Source organism: Choloepus didactylus, chromosome 1 (assembly GCF_015220235.1).
Source record: "Choloepus didactylus isolate mChoDid1 chromosome 1, mChoDid1.pri, whole genome shotgun sequence".
Classification (NCBI taxonomy): Eukaryota; Metazoa; Chordata; class Mammalia; order Pilosa; family Megalonychidae; genus Choloepus; species Choloepus didactylus.
In genome coordinates this window covers 18,525,976-18,548,719 of record NC_051307.1, presented here as the reverse complement: position 1 = coordinate 18,548,719, position 22,744 = coordinate 18,525,976, and the positions used below count along the sequence as shown (strand labels likewise).

The 22,744-nt window shown below is 38.3% G+C and overlaps 2 protein-coding genes across 2 annotated transcripts; both read left to right on the top strand.

Annotated features, from left to right (window-relative positions):
• Positions 1 to 513, top strand: LOC119545249 (keratin-associated protein 13-1-like). Its single transcript, XM_037850796.1, has one exon. It carries the CDS (start codon positions 16 to 18, stop codon positions 511 to 513), a length of 498 nt encoding a protein of 165 aa, XP_037706724.1. The 5' UTR covers positions 1 to 15.
• Positions 514 to 21,597: 21,084 nt separating this feature from the next.
• On the top strand, positions 21,598 to 22,068 carry LOC119526137 (keratin-associated protein 13-1-like). The gene has a single exon (XM_037825070.1). The coding sequence runs from the start codon at positions 21,598 to 21,600 to the stop codon at positions 22,066 to 22,068; it is 471 nt and encodes a 156-aa protein (XP_037680998.1).
• Positions 22,069 to 22,744: the final 676 nt, after the last annotated feature.

Genomic DNA, 22,744 nt, shown 5'->3' with positions numbered 1-22,744 from the left:
ATTTCTCCCATCAACATGTATTCTGACTGCTGCCCTGGAAACTTCTCCTCCTGCTCTCTTGGGAGCCCCCTCCGGTACCCAGGCTCCTCCTGCGTCTCCTCCTGCCCCAGCAACCTGGTCTACAGCACTGACCTCTGCTCCCCCAGCACCTGCCCACTGGGCTCCTCTCTCTACAGGGGCTGTCAGGAGACCTGTTACAAGCCCAGCAGCTGCCAGACATCCTGCGTGGTGTGCAGCCCCTGCCAGATATCCTGCTACCGCCCCAGGACCTCCAGTCTCTGCAGTCCCTGCCAGCCGACTTACTCAAGGCCCCTGGGCTATGGATCGAGAAGCTGGTACTCACTGGGCTGCGGAGTCACTGGTTTCAGATCACTAGGTTGTGGAATCCGTGGCTTCCCTTTCCTGGGATATCGATCTGGATTACGCTGCCCATCCTACTTTCCTTCTGGGAGCTGCCAGTCTTCTTTTTACACACCAACACGTGGGTCAGGCTTCTATCCTTCATCTTTCTAAGTGCCAGATTCTTTTGACTGTTGATGTCAAAATCTATACCCAGCGCAGCCATTCTTTTCATTCACACCAGTTACCATTATCCTTATTTTCTACCATCTTCAGGATATCAATTTGTGAAGAATTGAGGCACTGGTTGTCAGACAACCTCTGACACACTATGAAATTGAATAAACCAAAATTAAGCCCAAAGAACTGCACTGTTGATAGAATGTAAGCTATTGGAATTTCCTCCAAAATCAGTTGAAAATTAAAATTCTAATCTAATAAATATTAAACCTTGCAATGAAATATATTGTTTGCCTTATTATTTTTGAAATCTTTACTGGCTGGTGTTTTGCATTCAGTGAGTTGGCAGGTTGCAATCAAGTTAATGTACCTGTAACTGGAGGTTGGGATCTTACAATTTGATCCATTTGAGCATGTTTTGGTGACATTGGATAGATTCATGGGTGAAGTGGTCATTTTCTGGAAATCCCTGTTTTGTATGTACAGATATTTCTCAACAGAAATGAGACATGTCTCAAAGGAGTCATGCATTTCTACTGATTAAGGTAAACAAAAAAATTGGTATATATACTAGAAATGCTGACAACAATAATGGAATATACTTTAAAAGATAAGTTGTACACATAGAAACTTTCAAAAATATGCAATATCTGATTGTGTATTTTCATTTGAGAGAAAATGAGGCTTAACCAAACTTCCAGGACAGATGCTTTGCTCATTGTAGGTTTGTAAAAGTGCCAGAATCCCTGCATAACCCTGGTGAGGAATGCCTGAGCCTTCAGTGTGCATAATTGTGAAGACAATCCCAGTAGTTCTAGATAGGGAGTGACTGAGTTCAGGAGTTCTGAGAGTCCCTCCTGATTTTTTTTGAAGTTCCAATCTGGATAAAGCTAACAGCAACACACACCTATGATATCAGAAATAATATCTTTCAAGTTTTTCTCAACAAAAGTGGGGTTAAATAATATTATTTTTAGCCTTTACCAGTTAAGTAATTCAGGAAATATTAAAGTACTAAGGATAACAGCAAGTAGAATGCTATAATAAATCAAATAAAAAAATAACATTTAAGAAAATATTACCATCTTCAATTCCTGAGCAGGGCAGAGCACACATTCTTAGCCTGATCCGTGCCCTACCCCCCCACACACACACCAAATAGTAGAATTAAAAATAAGTACATGGTTGCAGGCAGTTTAGTGGCACATGATCAGAATTGTCTTCCTGGTATCTGATCAACATATATAAGCATTTAACCATCAGTTTCTATCTCCCATTGCTTGTATATTTTTCCACATGTGTATTAATTTCCTGGGACTTCACAATTGTGCAAAGGAGGAGTCACAGTGGACCACTGCTGTTTTCCTACTTGTGATCTCATAAATGCCCAGGTAGAAAGTGAAAGAAGTGTTGTTTATGGTTGTGGGAAGATGTTGTTTGTGCAAAGGAAGTTGAAGTCTCCATGAAACTATTCACCATAGCTTGTCTGTGGTCCTAAGTGGAAGAATCAAGATTTAAAAAAGGGCAAAAGGGATTTCTGATACAAAATTTTCATTTGCTACTCAAATAGCCTTGTGAGAAAGCAAACATTATGTATTATAGACATATTCACACAAGAAGAAATGGAGACTCAATGAGAATTAGAGACTTGTTAAAGGATATAGATCAAAGAGCTGCAGAATCTGTTCTCTTAAATGATCTTGCTTTGTTGTTCTTTACTGCACTGTCACTTTAAATTTGCAGTGTTAGTTTAACCAAAGAGTAGCATTGTTGCTTTGGAAACTGCTTCATCTGAACAGGTGAAAACCATTATTGGCTCTAGACTCGTGAGTGGTATATACAATAAAGTGCAAAGGAAAAAAAAATTATAGCTTAAGCTTAGAAAGATAAGAAATGGTGAACTCATTCCTTTACAAAATATTGCATATGCCTATAATGTCCAACTACACACTGATAGAAAAATATTTGATGATGGACAATTCACAAGGAAATTTGCAGAGATCCTGAGTGTTGTGAAAAAAAGCTTTATGTTGTTTATTTTTAGTATCATTATAAATGTTTCTTAGCTTTTTCAGGACTAGGCTTCAAGATGTTAGGTAACAAGACAATCTCCTCCTCAGCTAACAGTATAAATAAAAACAGTTAAGAATCCATGAGACTCACTTTCATAACCACACATTATGAAATCAACACCAGTCACCAAAATATTTAGGAATATCACCTTCTTGTTAATAAATTAAAATTAAGAAAGAATCCAAGGAGATGAAGAAAATTGTTATGTAACTTGATAGTTTTCTCATCTTCCTTCTAAGCTCCCTTCAAAAATAACTCTTACTCTTGGAAGGGACTCTCTGAAAAAAGAGAAAAAAAAAGTGACATTGCCAAACTTGTGTGACATCTCCTTAATCCTGTAAACTCCTTTCCAATTTTGGTGAGTTGCTGGTAGAATAGTGGAGGCAGCCTGCAGAATGGCATCGTGAAGTCCCTGAGTAGAGGATAGTAGTATTACAGAATGTGGAAGGAACTTTAGGTGTGGAAGAAAGATTAAGAATCTAACATGGAAAAATATATACCCCAGCAAGAAACGGGGGAAAATGACTATTAATGACCTAAAATCCACAATAAAGGTCCCAGTGTGATTAATAAAAGAACAGAAAGGAGTGAAAGGGGAGATTAACAAAGTAAGGAAAAACACTGATTGCCAAAATAATTTACTCTAGGCATTAAAAAATGTTTTTGACTTTTAAAGCTACAGCTTCCATTTTGACTGGAATATGATTCCAGTTTGATTGGGTACAGTTACGAATTACATGTTTATAATAAATAAAACTATTTCTGCATCATGGGAATCTTATTTTATTTATTACCAGAATATTATCCATTACCATCAATTTTTTTGATGTTTTATTACTGAAACAACAAATAGTTGTTTATCTTCAATATTAACTTTTTAATTTAATTTTTACATTAGAATTCTTAAAAAAAATTACAAACATTCAATAAATTTACTTCCATTGTTTCAACTGGATGTAGAAATCAAACCAGTATTGGAGTTAATTCATTTTTTTTTTTTTTTTTTTGTGCGTTTGACAATACTGACACAAACTGGCTCCATCTAATTCATTGTGAAGTTTCACCTCTGCTAACTGAGGGACACTTCATCAGCCTCCTCTTCATTTCTTTAGCATGTGCATGAAGACCTTGGGATTTAACATGAGCTAAAATAGTTTTCAATAGTATTTGACTAAAATGAAAATGGCTGTATCAGGGTGACTTTTTTTTTTTTTACATTTATGTAAATCTTTAAAAATATTTATATAAATACAATCATATGCAAAAATGATACTATATATTTGTTAAGCATGCAAATATATATATATATATATATATATATACAATTTTATTTCCCTTTTTAATTTTTATTGGGATTGTTCAGATACCATACAATTATCCAAAGATCCAAAGTGTACAATCAGTTGCCCCTGGTACACTCATACAGCTGTGCATCCATCACCACACTTAATATTTGTTCAATTTTTAGAAACTTTTCATTATTCCAGACAAGAAATACAGTGAAAGATGAAAAAAGAAAACAAAGAAAAAAAAGAAAAGAAAACTCGAATCATCCCATATCCCTAACCAACCCCCTTAATTGTTGACTCGTAGTGTTGGTATAGTACATTTGTTACTGCTTATGAAAGAATGTTGAAATACTACAAACTGTAGTATATAGTTTGCAATAGGTATATATTTTTTCTACATATGCCCCTCTATTATTAACTTCTAGTTGTATTGTGATACATTTGTTCTGGCTCACGGAAGAGATTTCTAATATTTGTTGAGTGAATCATGGACATTGCCCACCATAGGATTCTGTTTTATACGTTCCCATCTTTTGACCTCCAATTTTCCTTCTGATGGCATATATGACTCTGAGCTTCCCCTTTCCATCTCATTCACGTGCCATTCAGCACTGTTAGTTATTCTCACATCTTGCTACCAACACCTCTGTTCATTTTCAAACATTTAAGTTCATCCTAGTCGAACATTCTGCTCATACTAAACAACCACTCCCCATTCTTAAGCCTCATCCTATATTTTGGTACCTTATATTTCATGTCTATGAGTTTACATATTATAACTAGTTCTTATCAGTGAGACCCTGCAATATTTGTCCTTATGTGTGTGGCTTATTTCACTCAGTATATTGCCCTCAAGGTTTCTTCATCGACCCATTTTTTTTTTAGATGGTTATGTTCACATGTCATATATTCCATCCTAAGTAAACAATCGATGGTTCTCTGTATGGTCACATATTTATGTGTTCACCACCTTCACCACTATCTATATAAGGGCATCTACATTTCTTCCACAAGGGAGGAGGGAGAGTCAAAGAAAGTAGAGAGGCAAAAGAAAAAGAAAAAAGAAAGAGGAAAAAAAATGACAGCTAGGAAGCAGCAAAAGGGAAGATAACCTTAAATCAAAGTAGAGTAAAGAGTGAGACAACACCATCAATGTCAAGTGTCTAACACGCCTCCCCATCCCCCTCTCTTATCTGCATTTACCTTGGTATATTGCCTTTGTTACATTAAAGGAAGCATAATACAATGATTCCGTTAGTTATAATCTCTAGTTTATGCTGATTGCATCCGTCCCCCAATGCCTCCCCATTTTTAACACCGTGCAAGGTTGACATTTGCCTATTCTCCCTCGTAAAATAACATATTTGTACTTTTTATCACAATTGTTGAACAGTCTAGATTTCACCAAGCTACACAGTCCCAGTCTGTATCTTTCCTCCCTTCTTCTGGTGTCTCACATGCTCCCAACCTTCCTCTCTCAACCGTATTCATAGTTATCTTTGTTCAGTGTACTTACATTGCTGTGCTACCGTCTTCCAAAATTGTGTTCCAAACCACACACTCCTGTCTTCTCCTATCACTTTATAGTGCTCCCTTTAGTATTTCCTGTAGGGCAGGTGTCATGTTCACAAAGTCTCTTATTGTTTGTCGGAAAATATTTTGAGCTCTCCCTCATATTTGAAGGACAGCTTTGCTGGATATAGGATTTTTGGTTGGCAGTTTTTCTCTTTCAGTGTCTTAAATATATCATACCACTTCCTTCTTGCCTCCATGGTTTCTGATAAGAGATCCACACATATTATTATTAATCTTCCTTTGTATGTGATGGATTGCTTTTTTCTTGCTGCTTTCAGGATTCTCACTTTGTCTTTGACATTTGATAATGTGATTATTAAGTGTCTTGGCATAGGCCTATTCAGATCTGTTCTGTTTGGAGTATGCTGCGCTTCTTGAATCTGCAATTTTATGTCTTTCATAAGAGATGGGAAATTTTCATTGATTATCTCCTCTATTATTGCCTCTACCCCTTTTCCGTTCTCTTCTCCTTCTGGGACACCAATGATGCGTAGATTCTTGTACTTTGTTTCATCTTTAAGTTCCCAGAGACGTTGCTCATATTTTTTCATTCTTTTCTCCATCTGCTCCTTTGCGTATAGGCTTTCAGGTGTTTTGTTCTCCAGTTCCTGAGTGTTTTCTTCTGCCTCTTGAGATCTGCTGTTGTATGTTTCCATTGTGTCTTTCATCTCTTGTGTTATGCCTTTTATTTCCATAGATTCTGCTAATTGTTTTTTTGAACTTTTGATTTTTGCCTTATGTATGCCCAGTGTTTTCTTTACAGCCTCTATCTCTTTTGCGAAATCTTCTCTAAACTTTTTGAATTGATTTAGCATTAGTTGTTTAAATTCCTGTATCTCAGTTGAAGTGTACACTTGTTCCTTTGACTGGAACATAACATCATTTTTCTTAGTGTAGGTTGTAGTTTTCTGTTGTCTAGGCATCTGACCTCCTAGGCCACCCCAATTAGGTTTTCCCAGATGAGAACAGGCTCAGGTCACAGAAGGAGGAAATATTCAGTATCTGGTTTTCCTGATGGTTTTTCTTAAAGGATTGATACACCTGTGGTTTTCTGCCTGGCAGATGCACTGTCAGCCTGTCACAGGCTGGTGTAAGGGGGTGTGGCCCATGGCTCTCCTCCCCCAGGCTTTGGGGTCTGATTCCTGGAGTAAGGCAGGCAGTAGAGCTGGGCCCCTCCCTTTCCTCTTGGGAAGCTATGCTCCCTCCAGAGAGGTCATCTACATATCAATAATTTCTTTGTTTCTCTGACTCTGCTGATCAAAGTGTTTTGATTTTAAAATGGCTGAGGCTGTCTTTACTGCAAAGTGCTACAGGCTGAAAATGGCTGAGACTTTCTCCACAGAGAGAGAAAGGGACAGAAAGCTTCCAGTTTCACCAGTCAGCCAGAGACAGCACCCAATCCTCTGGGCTCCTCGTCCTGAGACAGATATGTCCCCTGACTCTCCCAAGGTCAGTTGTCACCAAAAGCCTCTGTCTGCTTGTTGTGGATTTACTGTATTGAGCAGTTAACATTAAAACCCCAGTTGAAGCTGGGCTGAGAGAGTGCTCTCTCTAGAACTGCAAGGCTTCCATGAGGGAGGGGCTCTCAGCTCTTGGGTTGCAGTGCTGGTCTGCAGTTTTTACTTACAGATTTTATGCTGCGATCTCGGGCATTCCTCCCGATTCAGGTTGGTGGATGATGAGTGGACAGTCATGTTTGTCTCCCCGCAGTTATTCCAGGTTATTTACTAGTTTTTTGATCATTTATGAATTGTTCCAGGGGGGGACTAACAGTCTTCCACTCCTCTCTATGCCGCCATCTTAGCTCCTCCCTTCAGGGTGACATTTTAACATGTCTTGTGCAAGTAGTAATGATAAATCATCATCTTTGCCAGAAATTTTCTTAAAATTTGGACTATTTTAAAGTAGACACTAATGCTTCTTTAGCAAAGTTATTATTTTGCTTTTCATGTGGTTAGTTATATCACTGGCACCCATGTTGTATAGTAAATATCATCAAATTTTGTACAAATTATATAGTCACCATCAGTATTCAGTAATAGATATATATTACTGATTTTTTTTTTTCCATTAAATATGAACTTAGCTTTTTGGCTCATTGCTCCTGAAAGGACTTAGCAAAATTTGAGAGAGAACAGTTTACCCCTAACAATAAAAAAAAAATTGTACCTTTTTACAATTCAATAAGTGGTCAAACCTCTGGCAATATCAAGCAGATAATTCTGTTTATGTTCTGAAGCAGAAACTCTGATGCTCAAATTCATGCACATATTTCATGTAGTATTAAACAGTAATTCTTAAATTTCCCACTCACCCTGCCTACTGGTGGCCTGGTGAATATTGATTTATCATCTGGCAGGTTGTACAAGAGTCCATAATACTGCTGGCTAGATTAGGACAACAAATGACCCAACACCCAGATTTGGTTTGGTTGAACTTCCAGTCTCCTATATCTGAAGGTAGTTTGCTTTCCTGCAATCATTGTCCATGCTGTTCTTGAAAGGAGAGTGTTAATGCTGTTTTGTTTACAAAGGGTGCCAGGGAGGAAGGGGGAAGGGTAGGATAAACTATTAAAGTGAAAGTGTGTTCATGGTATATTGTCTTATATTCCACTACATGGAAAGTAAGTGGTTGTCTCCTAAAACAGTCATGGCTAATTTTAAGCACAAATATTTCTGCTTATAAATAAAAAGTGAAAAAATATGAGACAATTGCCAAATGGGACAGGTTCTGAGACAACAGAAGTAAACCAGGAAAGGTGATTGTCCTGGGGGTAAGGATAAATGTCATTAGTAACTTTTGTAACATTGATTTTGATTTGAAAAATAAAGACTTTGGGGGGCAATTGCTGATCCAAGGATCTTCACCTGCCTGGAAATTTAGCTGAAATCTCTAACAATGGAATGTTTGCTTTGAGCTGTGTTGAGATTATTTGGTTTTGAGTTTTGTGGGGGCTTTTGTTTGTTTTTACATATATGTGGTATCAAGTGAACAGCTTAAAAAGAGAGAGAAATGTTTTTTCATCAAATTTATAAAACTGGTCATTTGAAAAAAATGTTCAGGCTAGTTGATACTGATCAGAAGTGGTGGGTTCTCTGCCGGATGCACTCACATGATCAATTCCTGAGAAACTAGGGCTTCAAGGGGAGAGTTTATTGCTAAGCAAAGGAAGAGATCAGATGACCTATAAGTCTAAAAACTGGTCTCACCAAACTTCAGTAATTTTGATAGTTTTTTATATATAGTATCAAAAGATGGGCAGGTTTTAAGATAATAAGCACAATCGCTCAAGATAATGAGGTTAGAGATGAGCTAATTATTGAGCATGTGCAGGTTGATGACATGTTTAGACCCAGAATGTATATAAGAAAATGGCAAGCTTAATGTGCGATTTTTAGTATTACAATGGGGGATAGGTAATGTATAATTAAATTTAAGCTATTGTGTATATCAGGTGGACCAATTATGGTTACATCCAGCTCCATCTAGGATAATAGTTTCGGTACTATGTCCGTTAGTTCTGGGATGACTCAAGGTCCTTCGGTAGTAAACATTAGGGATTGTCTTTAGTGATCATAAGATTCCAAATTTGAAAAATGGGATAAGAGTGGTCAAGTGGGTGTCAGTCACAAGGTTTTTACAATCATAAAATAAAGGTTATAGTTATACAATCTTATCAAAGATCAAGGTGGTTGGATTACACTTCAGTAATGTCAGTTATTTCCCTCAGCTATTCTAATACACGAGGGAGTAAAAAGAAATATCTATGTAATGATTTAGTAATCATAATCATTTGTTATATCCTAACATCTTGATCATATACTGTTCCAGTTTGCTAATGATGCCATTATGCGAAATATCAGAAATGGGTTGGCTTTTATAAAGGGGGTTTATTTGGTTGCAAATTCAGTCTGAAAGCCTTGAAAATGTGCAAATTAAGGCATCAGCACAAGTATACCATCACCCAAGGAAGGCCAATGGCATCCGGAAAACCTGTTAGCTGGGAAGCACATGACTGCTGTCCGCTGTCTGCTGATCCCAGGTTGTGTTCCAGCTCCATTGTGTTCTTCAAATTGTTGCTTTTGGGGCATTTTGTCCTCTCTTAGCTTCTCTGGAGCAAACTCTGGGTTAGCATTTCCAAAGCATCAGCAAAAGTCTGCTTTCAAAGGCTGTCAACAAAACATCTGTCTCAGCTGCAGTAGCAGCTTCTTCTGTCTGAGATATTACATAGAACTCTAATGATTAAATCAAGACCCATGCTGAACGGGTGGGGCCACACCTCCATGGAAATAATCTAACCAAAGGTATTACCCACAGTTGGGTGGGTCACATCTCCATGGAAACAACTTAATCCAAAGATTCCAACCTAATCAACACTAATATGTCTGCCCTCAAATGATTGCATTGAAGAACATGGTGTTTGGGGGACATAATGTATCCAAACCAACACACATACTTACTAGTAAATGTTGGAATGTGGGAGAGATTTCATTTGGAGACTACATTGATTTCTTACTGCTAGTTAGGGGGAAACAGCACCCTCACCAATATTTATCCCACTAACATTTGCTTCCTCCTGGATATTCTCACTCCAGTTTTTCACATATTTAACTTGCAGCAGGGCATTATAGGCAGTGCACAGTTAAATTCTAAGGGACTATATTGCAGTTCAGCTCCTTTCCATAGCTGAAACCAAAAGTCAATGGGAACATGTTTTACCTGTTGCCTTTGCCACAACCCCAAAGCTAATATCAGTACTGACCATGCCTAATTCACAAGGCACATATGGGTCAACCCCCCTGTAAAGCCTGACCCTGTGCAATAGCCCATTTGGTTTTTTCCAAAAGCAGCATGCTGTGGAACATCCCATTTCCATATTTTTCTTTTCCTAACTAGGACAAACAAACGTTTTTGGAATCTGGACTAAATGGGGGTATAAATGGTCTCCAATAACCCAACAAACCAAGGAAAGCCATGAGCTGTTTTCAGGAATACATGGAGTGGGGTAATTTTGCACTTTATCAACAACAGCAAATGGAATAGTCTTAGTGGTGTTTTCCAGTTCTGCAAAAGAGTTACCTGTTAATATAATATCATCAGTATAATGAAAGTTAGAGGTTTCCACCTTTTTAAATCTTGAGCTCACAAACCATGGCAAATAGGGGGATGATGAAGATACCCTTGTGGCAGCATGGCAAATGTCCCTTGTTGTCTTTCCCACATGAGGGTAAATGCAGGCTGGCTGGAGGGGTCTAAGGAGATACAAACAAACAAACAAACAAACAAACAAAAAAACACTAACAAGGTGTAACACAAAATGAAATTGACCTAATTGCATACGTATGTCCTATAAGATAGTAGCTATATTTTGTATAGCTGTAAAGAAAGGAGTTATTTTGTTAAACTCTCTATAATCAATAGTCTTTTGCCACATTCCATCTTTTTTTTTTTTTTTTCATACTGGCTAGACTGGACTATTAAATGGGCTGTGAGTGGGGATTGTAATGCCCACTCTCTCGAATTCCTTGATGGTAGCAGTGATTTCCTGATGTCCCCCTGACAACTTACATTGATGCACTGCTACTTTGCATCTTGAGGAGGGTACTTTTATCGGTGACCACTTAGCATGTCCTCTTTGGTTGGTTTTGACCACTCAGCACTGGAGATGAAATTCACCTAGAGTAGTTTGTAGAGTGATATTCTGAAAATATCAATTCCTAATATATATTCTGGAATAGAAGATATATTCACTGTACTTTTGATGTGGTAGCTGACCAATCTGCATTAGCAATTGTTGTTGTAATTGTTGTTTGTCTTCTGTACCCAGCAATGGATAATGTAGGCCTTCCAGGCCATAGCTATTTTCCATTTAAGGGGGTGCATTTTGCTCTAATTTTCACTAGTGCTGAAATTTTATATTCATTAGTGGGGGACCAGAAAATAGTTAAGTCAATATGTGGCCTTTAATTCTCAGTGTCTCAGTATATAGGTTTTATTTGTGACCCTTGACCTTTACCCTGTGTGAGGGGGAAAAGGGGTCTGCCATGCCTCCTTGGCAGGGGAAGCTGGGTCCACTTTATACTCTAATGGCCAAGGTTTTCAGCCAGAGATCACTTCTCTCTCTGGTGATCTGGTTCTAAATGTTGAGTATCTCTGTCCCTTTGGTAACTTATTCCATAACCTTACTAGCAGAGCGTTCAGCTGTCTATCAATATCGTCTTTAGTGCTTGCAGCTATTACATCAGTCCACATCTGTCTGCACAACACATGGTTTGGAACATCATGTATTTTTTGGGGCATGGCCCAAAACTCTGTCTCCAGCTGCTTTGCCTTTGATGTTCAAATTCTCCTAGATCTGCTACTACTTGGGCAGTCTTGGAGATGGGTTGGCCCACCAATGTGCTAAGAATGGGCACCAGTGTCCTGTACCATTGATTTGGGGCACTTTGTAAGATTGCATTTTTTATGCCCCTGGTGAAAGTTTCATATCTTGCTACACAAAGTTAGCAGCATAAACTGCCTGTTTCGCACCTAGCCCCCTTAGTATATATTGTAATTCATCAAGCACTCTCCATTGTGTTGTGAACTGGGGCACATCCCCACATTGGGCCAAGTTTCTTTACACTGAGTCACTAAAAAATTTAATAGTGAGCTGGACTCAGGGCTGATGGCTAAGGAATATATACAGTGGTGGACAGGAGTATGAATGGTAATAGTGGCCAATTTGCTTATTTCGTGTCTTAAAGCAGTATTCCTTCTGCACCAGTGTCGAAGAGGTAAAGCAGAAAATTTGGTAAAAATTTATTTAGGTTTTTGTCTGTATTGATTCCCAGTTTCTCAAAACTCAGTGGCAAGATAATCCCACATTGTAACCAGCACCTTTTGATCAGGTGATCTTGTTCACGTAGTGGCAGCTGGTACTGTGAAAGCAAGTGTTGATCAGGGTGTTGTATCTGCTCCATTTGGTCTTTTGTTGGACCAGAGGATGAGCATTCTTACTTTCCTGAATTTCAGATTCCCAGTCCAAAGGGGGCTCATCCCATTCTCATCTGAAGAAAAATCAACAGGTTCCCACACTTTGGGATCCCAGTTAACAGAAGTCAAAATATGCCTGACTTGCCCTTTGGGCAGCTTATACCCTCTCACTCTAGCATACTGATGTGCTAATTTCTCTAAACTTTTATCTATGTGGTGTAGCCTCTCCTTAATGCATCCTTCAAATTTGCTTTAGTTGTCCGCATGTCTGTTTCTAACTAAAGTTCCCTTTCTAGGCAGTGAACCTCAGCTTTGACTGCCAGGGCCACTTCTGTGTTCGAGCCCACAGCTCCTAACAGAGGCCACGCAACTGCAATGGTGTCCTGACAGCTCTCCCATTTCTTATGATATCCTAAACATCCTGTGCCTACTGCGGTAGAATCAGCAATCCAGCCTAGTAGTTCTGGGCTTCACCATACTCCCTCAGTGTTTCCTACTCATCCAGGAGGGCTGCCACCCCTCCCCACATGGATGTTTCAGGCCATCCCAGTATTCCCCCTTGTGTGTCCCCTTTCCCAGAACTCATCATGTCTGTTACGGATGGTGGTTCCATTTTCTCCCAGTAGGCAAGCCAAATGTTCCAACCCAGATTAGCCCCAAGACCAAAGAACATGCCTGGCATGGAGTTACCCATGAGTTTAATTAGGGACTTATAGAATAGGAGATGAGTTTTCCCAATGGCGGCAGATCAGGAGAGAGAAGTCAGCATTCTGCCATTCCACAGAGAGAGGAGTACCAAGGAGAGGAGGCTTATAAAGGTTTATGACAGTTGAGTTTCTCATGAGATACGGTTACAACAACATCTCACAAGATTTGGTTACTGTTCCAGTTTGCTAAAGCTGCCATCATGAAAAATACCAGAAATGGATTGGCTTTTATAAAGGGGATTTATTAAGTTACATATTTGCAATAAAAGTTTCCAAGGCATCAACAAGATGACACCTTCTCTGAAGAATGGCCAATGGCATCTGGAATACCCTTTGTCAGGTAGGAAGGCAGTGGCTAGTGTCTGCTGGTCCTTCTCTCCTGGGTTGTGTTTCAAAATGGCTTTCTCAAAAATGTTTCTGTGTTGGATGTCTGTTTTAGCTTCTCTCTCTCAGCTCCTGTTCATCTCTTTGCTTATTCTCCCAGGGCATTTTTCTCTAAGCATCTGGGGTCCTCTCTGAGCTTCTTCAGAGCAAACTCTGGGTTAGCATCTCCAAACGTCTTTCTGTCTGCATCTCCAAGAGTCTCCAAGTGCCAGTATCTTTGTCAGCTCTTGAGCTCTCTGAAGTCCTCCAGTGAACTAATCAAGACCCACCCTGGATGGGCACATTTCACACCTCCATGGAAATGATCTCATCAAAAGGTCTCACTCTCGTTGGGTGGGTCACAACTCCATGGCAACATTCAAAAAGTTTCTACCCAACAAGATCAGGTTAAAAGATCATGGCTCCTTTGGGGTCTGTAACAGTTTCAAACCAACACAGTTACTAGCAGTGATTAGGAGAGGGAAGCTGTAATGCTTTCCCCCTGAGTGGGGGAAGGGTCTGTTGCCTGGTCATGTATGCAGCTGCCTGCATCTCAGTAATGGAGGAGGGGCTGGGGCCCCATGCCCTGGGTCCTCACATCATGTAAAGTATTTGAATTTGAAGTTATGACTTTTTTTTTCAATTTTGAAACGGAAAAACAATGCCCTATGGGAAATGTCTAGGAAATACATTAAGAAGAAATATGCTTAAATATCGCATGTTTGTATAATGAGTGGGAAGCAGTGTTAACAACTTTCTTTAATTAACATTTTCTAGTTACTGCAATTCAAATTGTACCTAACCTATGGTGGTTTAAAGCAAAAGTCAAATTTGCAGGCTAATAATAAGACATAAGATCAATAGATAATATAGTTCTTGATGTAGAAGTTATTTTGTTTAAACTTCTGGATTATAAAACTCATGATTAATAGAAGCCAGATGAACAAGCTGGTTGTTTAAGAAACAGATTGGCATCTTCTAGAAGAGAAGTCCACTGGGCAGCAGAAGCTGAATCTACCATTAGGGATGATAATGTGCTGGCCACAAGCCACAGATTGGAAACCACAGCATAGAAAGAAGTCCAGATATGGGGAGTCACCACCAAATTCTGAGGACAAATAGACCAAAGCTTAGAACCTAGCATAAATCATTTGGCAGGAACTGCAGAGTGTAGACTTCCTCTGGTGGTAACAAGACATTTGGAATGGACAAGGGCACCACACTATATGTCTGGTAGCTGCTGGGCTCATAGCAGGTGCTGGGAGAGCAGAGGTCGATGCTGTAGACCAGGTTGCTGGGGCAGGAGGAGACACAGGAAGAGGCTGAGAAAACAGACAACCCCCAAGGGAGTGAGAAGAGATGTTTCCAGAGGAACAATTGGAAGAAATTTGATAGAAGTGAGTTTCAGCTGAGTTACAGTAAGAAGATTCTAAGTGTTATTGTCATCATCTGGACTGGGCTATACATACACTCAGCAATAGGTGTGGTACCATAAGGAGTCAAGCTTTCCATGTTTGTGCTCCTTCATTCAAATATGTGTAACTCAATAATCTCTGTAATTGCATTTGTATAGTTTCTCATGAACTATATTAATGGGTCTATAATTTTACTATTGCAAAGCAAAGCTAATGTACTGTTCTTATGTCAGAAATGCTCTGTTTTCCACTAATGTCCATCCCATCATGCCCAGGAAGGCCTCTACTTTTCCTCTTGGTGTATGCTTCATGCTGTCTTGTTTCTGGCCATGCTGGTGAAGATGCTTAATTAATGTGTGGGGAATGAGATTCAGCATCTTCAATCACAATGTTTTGCAGGCACAACTTCTACTCTAATGAGGAACATACTAATGATTGACTTTTCTTGTCACTATTCTTTCTCATTCTCCAAATAATTGTTCATTCATTACACACTGTTACCAAGTGTCTCAGGTCCAATAGGTAGGGAAACCTATTAGCCAAGCCAAATTGAAGGTTGGAAGTGAGCAGTATCTGAGAGAATTCTGGACCAATATTTAAAGACATGGTTACAGGAAAGGACAGACCTGAGATCATCATAAATGGATACCAATTGTGGCACTTATGAAGAACATCAAAGATCCTGACACTCCCGAGGTGAAGGAAAGAGACAATTGAACATATCTGATCTCAGCTGTGTTCCAATCATGTTTTCATCTTCACATGTGCCAGTCCTGAGAATGCACGTCCCAGATCTCCAACTGCAAGAGACTTAATTGACCAAGGGTGGTACCTGGTATGGTCTGACACCTAATGCTGCATTTGTGCTGAATCCATGCTTTCCAGTGCAGTCACAGTGCTGATGGAGCAGAGCAAACATTCCATGGAAGCCAGTTCCTGTTAGACAGGGCACTCCTCAATTGCCATCTTTAGTTGGAGTGTTTCCTCATAGACATGACAAACCATCTTTATACTGCACAGCAGTCTCAGTCACATCCTTCCCCCTCTCTCTTTCCCTTCTCCTAATGCAATCATTTTTCTCTTAAGTTCATCTTGGTGTCTATTTCTTGATGCATCTGGACTAACACAATACCTTACAGAGCTCAATTTTGCTTGCTCACCTGTGTTTCTCTATAGATTGTCAATCAATGTTTTACCAAGAATTCTGATTATCTGGCTTTATTGACTTCACATTTTAAATCTGGTTTCCTATCAGAATTTCTACTCTTACCTCTAACACTTAACTCTTTTTGCTTAATTTGTGTTAATTTTCTTCCCCATTGTCACTCCATTGTATTGACATTAGGACATGATTTTCAGACTTTATTCCTTTAAAATGTATCTGTCCAAAGCTATAACTTTCTCCCTGAGAACAGCTGAATTGTACACATTTTACATCTTCATTGTGCTTTTTCCTTTGGTCACAGATGTTTTAGAAGCATAGTGTTTAATTTCCAAATACCTAAGGATTTCATAGTTAATTTTGTAGTCGCTCTTTTTGCTGTTTCTTTCCAGCTCAAAACACTATGATCTGGGAAGTTAATCAACCTGTACTCTTCTTTTGAAATTTGTTCTTAGTCTCAGCATAGGATCAAATTCAGTAAATGTTCCATGGACACTTAAAAAGAATGGATATTCTGAAGTGTTTGAGTGCAATATTCTAATCATTTCATTAATCAATTTTTTTTAGTCATGTTGTTCACAGCTTCTATATATCCTTACAGTTTGTTTGTCATTCCCATGTAAGTTGACACCTGTCATCCACTTTAGTATACCCTTATCCATAGTTGTAACCTAGAAGTTAGGATTTATGTGATAAGTTTGATTACTGAAGCATTATATAAATATTCTTTATACTTTCTTGTATTAGAGTAGACAGAGGGAAATACCTCAAGTCTCCGAACTGTAATTCAGCTGCCCTGATCTCTGATAATGGTTGCTTAGCCTTTATGTTCGGCCCTTGTGCTTGTAAAAACTTGTGACTAACCTTCAGTTGTATTCATTTACCTGTTTTTTTTTGACTTTACTATCTTATGATCAGTAAAGACAGTCCCTAATATTTATTAATGAAGTGTCTTAGAGCAGTCGAGAACTCACCCACCTCATGTCCAAAGTTATCTTGATAACCAAAGATGGATCTAACAAACATGAGCCCACCTGACATGTGCAGTAGCTTAGACTTTAACCTATAAGCGACCTATGCCTCTTTATAATACAAAAAATAATGCCAATTATCATATTAAGGCTGCCATTTTCTTACATACATTCTGTGACTAAGCATGTAAGCAATCTGCACATACTCAATAATTCAATTACCTCTAACTGCATCACCTGGGTCACTGTGCTCATTATCCTAAAACCAGCCCATCTTTTGATACCATAAAACTATTACAATTATGGCAGTTTGTGGAGACAGACTTTTGGTCATAGAGCCCATCTGATCCCTGCTTTGTGCCTAGCAATAATCTCTTTCTCTATTTGAAACCCTGGTGTGTCAGGAATTGGTTATTTGAGGGCATTGGGCAAAGAATCCACCACCTTTGTTCAGTAACATAGTCACTTCAAATTTTGTTTCTGCCCACATATGTTCCCCATTATCTTTCTTATATTTAATTAAAAGAATATTTTGACTATGTTCCATATGCCTTTTATATACTTATTTTTGTATTTCATTCTTAATTTTGTCTGTCTTTTATCTTGGACATTTTCTTCTGTCACATTTTCCAATCACTGAGTTATGTGTTCAGTACTGTCTAATCTCTTAATTCCATCAACTGAGTTTCTGAATCATGTTATTACATTTAAATTTATAAACTTTCAAATACATTCATTTACATGGTTTTCAGGTTTGTGCCAAAATTCCTAAAATATTTTTAGTTCTTTAAACATAATTATTTCTTGAAAATAGTACTTTCCTACTTTCTGTCATTAATTTTTTTCATTGGTTTCTTGATTTTTCATATGTCAATTATCTAGACTCTCTGGGTCTGATTCTAGTTTGTGGTGTTTCCTTGTGTTTCAGTTTTACCTTCTCATAAACCTGTCACCTTTTAAGAGTGTACTAGATACTTCATATAAAAAGGCTCTGGGTGATTTTACCTTCCTCTCGATAGGATGGACTTATTTTTCTGGCAACTTGCTATGATCACATATTGAGATGCTTCAAATCTAGCCTTACTCCCTATAAGGATTTCTATAGCAATTCAGTTTTACTTCTAGGAATTGGCCCTCCAAAATGTGGAATGTTTCCGAGGCTCCCAAATCCTTAGTAGGTCCTGAATTCCAATTTTGTTCCCACTGTCTCTGACACTTATTCACCACTTTCAAAATCAGTATAAAACTTTAGGGAAGAACAACACAAAATAGCAGAACGGTTTCTCTTGACTTCAAATATGACCCATATAGTATTGCTATAACTCTGTTATGTTTTGGTTTTTCTCAGAAGTTTTCAAAACAGACATTATTTTTTGTATTTTAACAAGCTTATTTTCTTTGTTTTCAGTGGGAGGAATTGTTCCAGAATTTTAAGCAGTGTTGAATCACTAATTTTATATAATTTTGAAGAATTTCTTTTCCTGTCAAAATATATAGAAGTGATTCAATAGTTGATCAACTACAGTGCGGGTGACTAGATGTCTAAAGAGTTTAAATAGTAGTAGACGACACCTACCAAATTCAGGGCATCTAAATGCTGCTTTGTGGGTACTGAGCCTGTCCTTCTAAACCTGCCTCCCATTTCTGTTTCACATGCACCTTCTTTAAAGTACAACTCAGTTTTGCGATAGGACCTGAACTCACCATATGCCTTCATATCTTTTTTTTTTTTCTCATCCTATTTCATCTATTCAGACTTTCACCTTATTAACAACCATACTTTTTGAATCTTTTGAAACTGAAACCCCACCCTCAGCAGAGCTGTCAACCCAGAGTTTTTAATGCCTGGGTATTCAACTGCACTTCCTGAAGGCTGATCACTAAGGATAGCTGTAAAACTCAGCCTAAGGCCTTTTTTTCCATGCTAGAGTTTGCTGTGCTCCTGCATTAGGAATCTTCCACTAGAATTGAGCTCCAGTTGTCTACACTGGAACCTGGCTTAATGCACCCTCTGTTGGCATTCCTCTATTCCTTGTCACATTGTCCTACACACAGACTGGTATTTCCTGGGATCACTGCACGAATACACTACTTGCACTTGAGTCCCTGTTCTCAGCCCTTGTTTTCTGGATCTGGTATAGAAAAGCAATGCCACATCCTTGGATACTTCATTAACTATGATTATGTAGAAACTTTCAATGTTTTTCCAGCATGAAAAATTTTAATACAAATATCACCATAGAAAAAAACTAAGAATATGTTAGAATTATTAGAAGAATAAAGGTGCTTTAATATGGCATGTAGCACATTCCAGAAAAAGACCCACGACATCCTTCTGTATTGGAAAAAAAAAAATTCCATAATATGGAATTGAAAAGCCCTCAAATATATGTTGGATAATAGCAAAGAATAGTTTGTGGTTAGTGATTAGTAATGTATACTAAAAAAGATAAGGGATTGGATTTTACTTATTCAGGTTCTAAAAGTGACATCCCTGGCATGTTAGGGATAAGTTGAGTAGTAATTTCTAGGAAAGAAATAAGTGGGTATTAAAACTGTAACTGCAAACTAGAGATAAGATTCTGTTAGAAACATACTTCAAAGACCATCTGATTATATAATGGCCCAGAGGTAGAAGTCCATTACCAAAGATCAGAAGTCAGTGGATGCATTGCCCAGTCATAAGTTTCATGTGAAACATCCCAATTCTGAATCCTTGATAAATAACTCAATTACAAAACAACAACAAAATAATGAAAAGTTCTAAATTATACAGAAACAATCAAATAACTTTTGTCTTATTTTAATCAAATGTTGATGAGTTCACAAACTCCTCTTAAATTTATATCAACTTAAAGTGGATGAAGGTATAGTAGTTTAAATGCAAAGGGAGAGAAATATCTCTCTACAAGTTAACTGGTTCAGAGCAGAATCTTAACCACGAGTCTGTAGTTGCTTAAGTTCCCAGATTAGTCTAAGAAATTCTGCCTCTCTTTTACCACTTAAGTTTTGTCATAATGGTAATTATGAAGAACTTTGCCTGAAAACAGAATAAATAGGGAAGGGATAGTGTCCACAGTATTGTTTGATCAGACACTTGCCATACCTACTGGGTCACAAAGTAAGGAGAAGTTAATTCTGGTTTTAAGTAACAGAAAATAAAAGCCTCACCAAACAGCCTATTGAATTGGCTCCATTTACTTTGTTTCCTTATTCATCTTAATTTTAGAAGTTCCACATAGTGTTATTTAAAAAATTGAAATACATTATAATTGAGAAAATACAAGATTTTTTTCATCTCTCATAGAGTTCAATAATAGTATTAAAAAAGAAAAAAAAAATTAATTAACAATTATCTTTCTTATTCCTAAATAAAATACATCCACCTTTTTTTTCTTTTGTTTTTAGCCAAAAGTGAAGCCATAGTTCAGCAGGGTGAAAAAAAAGACAAAAAAAAAAAAAAAAAAAAAAAAAGAAACCCAATAAACAAAACTAATCAAAATCAAAGGAAAGTGAAAAACAAAATCAAATTTAAATGGGGAAAAATTTTCAAAAGAAATTGAGAAAGAGAGGGAGACAGAGAGAATTTCTGGAATTTAGAAGAGGAAATCAGGAAGAGTGATATGAAAACATCAGCCATCATAGAAGGAGAATTGTGTGACCTATGGCTCCAGGTTCCTTAGAGACTCCCCATAAGAAGTAAAATGTCCTTCCTGCAGAGGAAAAGACTCAGAAATGCAGGATCTTTATATTTAGGAAGGAAAATGCAGGGTGGTACCTAGCGCTAGAAGTATTAGAAAGATATTCAAAGCTTGGTGGTAGAAAACTAGAGATATTCTATGAGGACTGACCCTTGGGTATTTAAAGACTGAGAATATATAAGCCAACAAATTGAACTTCATAAAATATTCTACTTTTCAAAGGTTTTGATTATAAAGACAGTAGGATGAAACAAACCGTAGATTAAGTGGGGAACAGGAGAGATGTCTGAAAGTTGTGGGTCTTCTCTGTGTTCTTCATTTAAATGATTCCACCCCTTATCACAAATGGCAGACTATTTGGCAGATAGTCCCAGGAAAATCATTCCTGAGACTCTATTGCAATTGGGCCCTTTTTGGTCACCTTGTCTTCAAATACATGGCAAGTTCTCTACCTGTTTCTAGTCCTCTCTCAGTCTCCTTGCTTTAGCTAGTATTGCTGTCCACACCCTGGATGTAAGAAGCACTGTGTAACAGCAGGACAGGATGGAGGGTCATTCATGTAAAAAAGTCATTATTTAATGAAAAATGTAGTTCTTTGGCTTTGCACTGTCACAACAAAATTATAACACCAATAAACAAGGTATGTGGAAAATCTACTTAAACACAAATGCAATTAGAGAGTTTGTTGAGTTACACATATGCAAATGAATGAGTCCAAATTAAGAACCATGACCCTGTACTGAGCCACACCTAGTGGTGAGAGCATATAAAAGCCCCAGTCCAGAAGGTAACATTAAAACACAGATCTTCTCTCTTCAACTGAGCTGAATTCACTTCTTCCATCAACATGTACACCAACTGCTGCCCTGGAAACTTCTCCTCCTGCTCTCTTGGGAGCCCCCTGCGGTACCCAGGCTCCTCCTGCATCTCCTCCTGCCCAAGCAACCTGGTCTACAGCACTGACCTCTGCTCTCCCAGCACCTGCCCACTGGGCTCCTCTCTCTACAGGGGCTGTCAGGAGACCTGTTACAAGCCCAGCAGCTGCCAGACGTCCTGTGTGGTGTCCAACCCCTGCCAGACATCCTGCTACCGCCCCAGGACCTCTATCCTCTGCAGTCCCTGCCAGCCGACTTATACAACACTGGACTGTGGCACAAGGAGCACCTGCTCCCTAGGTTATGGATCAAGAAGCTGCTTCTCACTGGGCTGTGGAACCAGTGGTTTCAGATCACTGGGTTGTGGAATCCGCAGTTTCCCTCTCCTGGGATATAGATGCGGTTTTTACTGCCCACCTTACTTTGCTTCTAGGACCTGCTAGTCTTCTTGTGGCAGACCAACCTGTGGATGGGGCTTCTATCAATCAATTTTCTAAGTCTGGATTCTTTTGTCTATTGAGGTCAAATTCTATATTCATAGCAGCCATTCTTTCCATTGTCAACAGTTACCGCTATCCTTACTTTCTCTCTTCTCCAGAATAGTGACTAGTCTCTGCCAATCAAGCATTGAAGTACTGGCTGTCATACAACTTCCATCGATTCTGAAATTTATGAGTAATTAATAATTAAGTCTAATAACTCGACTGTTGATAGAATCTATGCTATCAGAGTTCCCTCCAAGAATAGTTGCAAATTAAAATTTCAAACTAATAAATTTATGTAATGTTGCAATGAAATATATTGTTTGCCTTATTTTTTTAATCTTTTTACTTGTGTTTTGTGTTCAATAATTTGGGAGGTTAAAATCAATATAACTGCACAAAGGATGTTAGGAATTTACAATTTGATACATTTGAGCAAGTTTGTGTTGGCATTGGATAGATTCCTGATTGAAGTTGGCATTTTCTGAAAATCCCTATTTGTATGTACAGACATTTCTCAACAACAATAAGACATTCCTCAAAGTATGGGACATGAGCCTCTACTGAGTAAGGAAAAAAAATGGGTATATAGACTAGGAATGCTGGCAGCAACAGTACAATATATTTTAAAAGATGA

Bases quoted from the DNA above. Each gene is read 5' to 3' on its own strand.
- LOC119545249 (XM_037850796.1), top strand. From the start codon at position 16: ATGTATTCTGACTGCTGCCCTGGAAACTTCTCCTCCTGCTCTCTTGGG.
- LOC119526137 (XM_037825070.1), top strand. From the start codon at position 21,598: ATGTACACCAACTGCTGCCCTGGAAACTTCTCCTCCTGCTCTCTTGGG.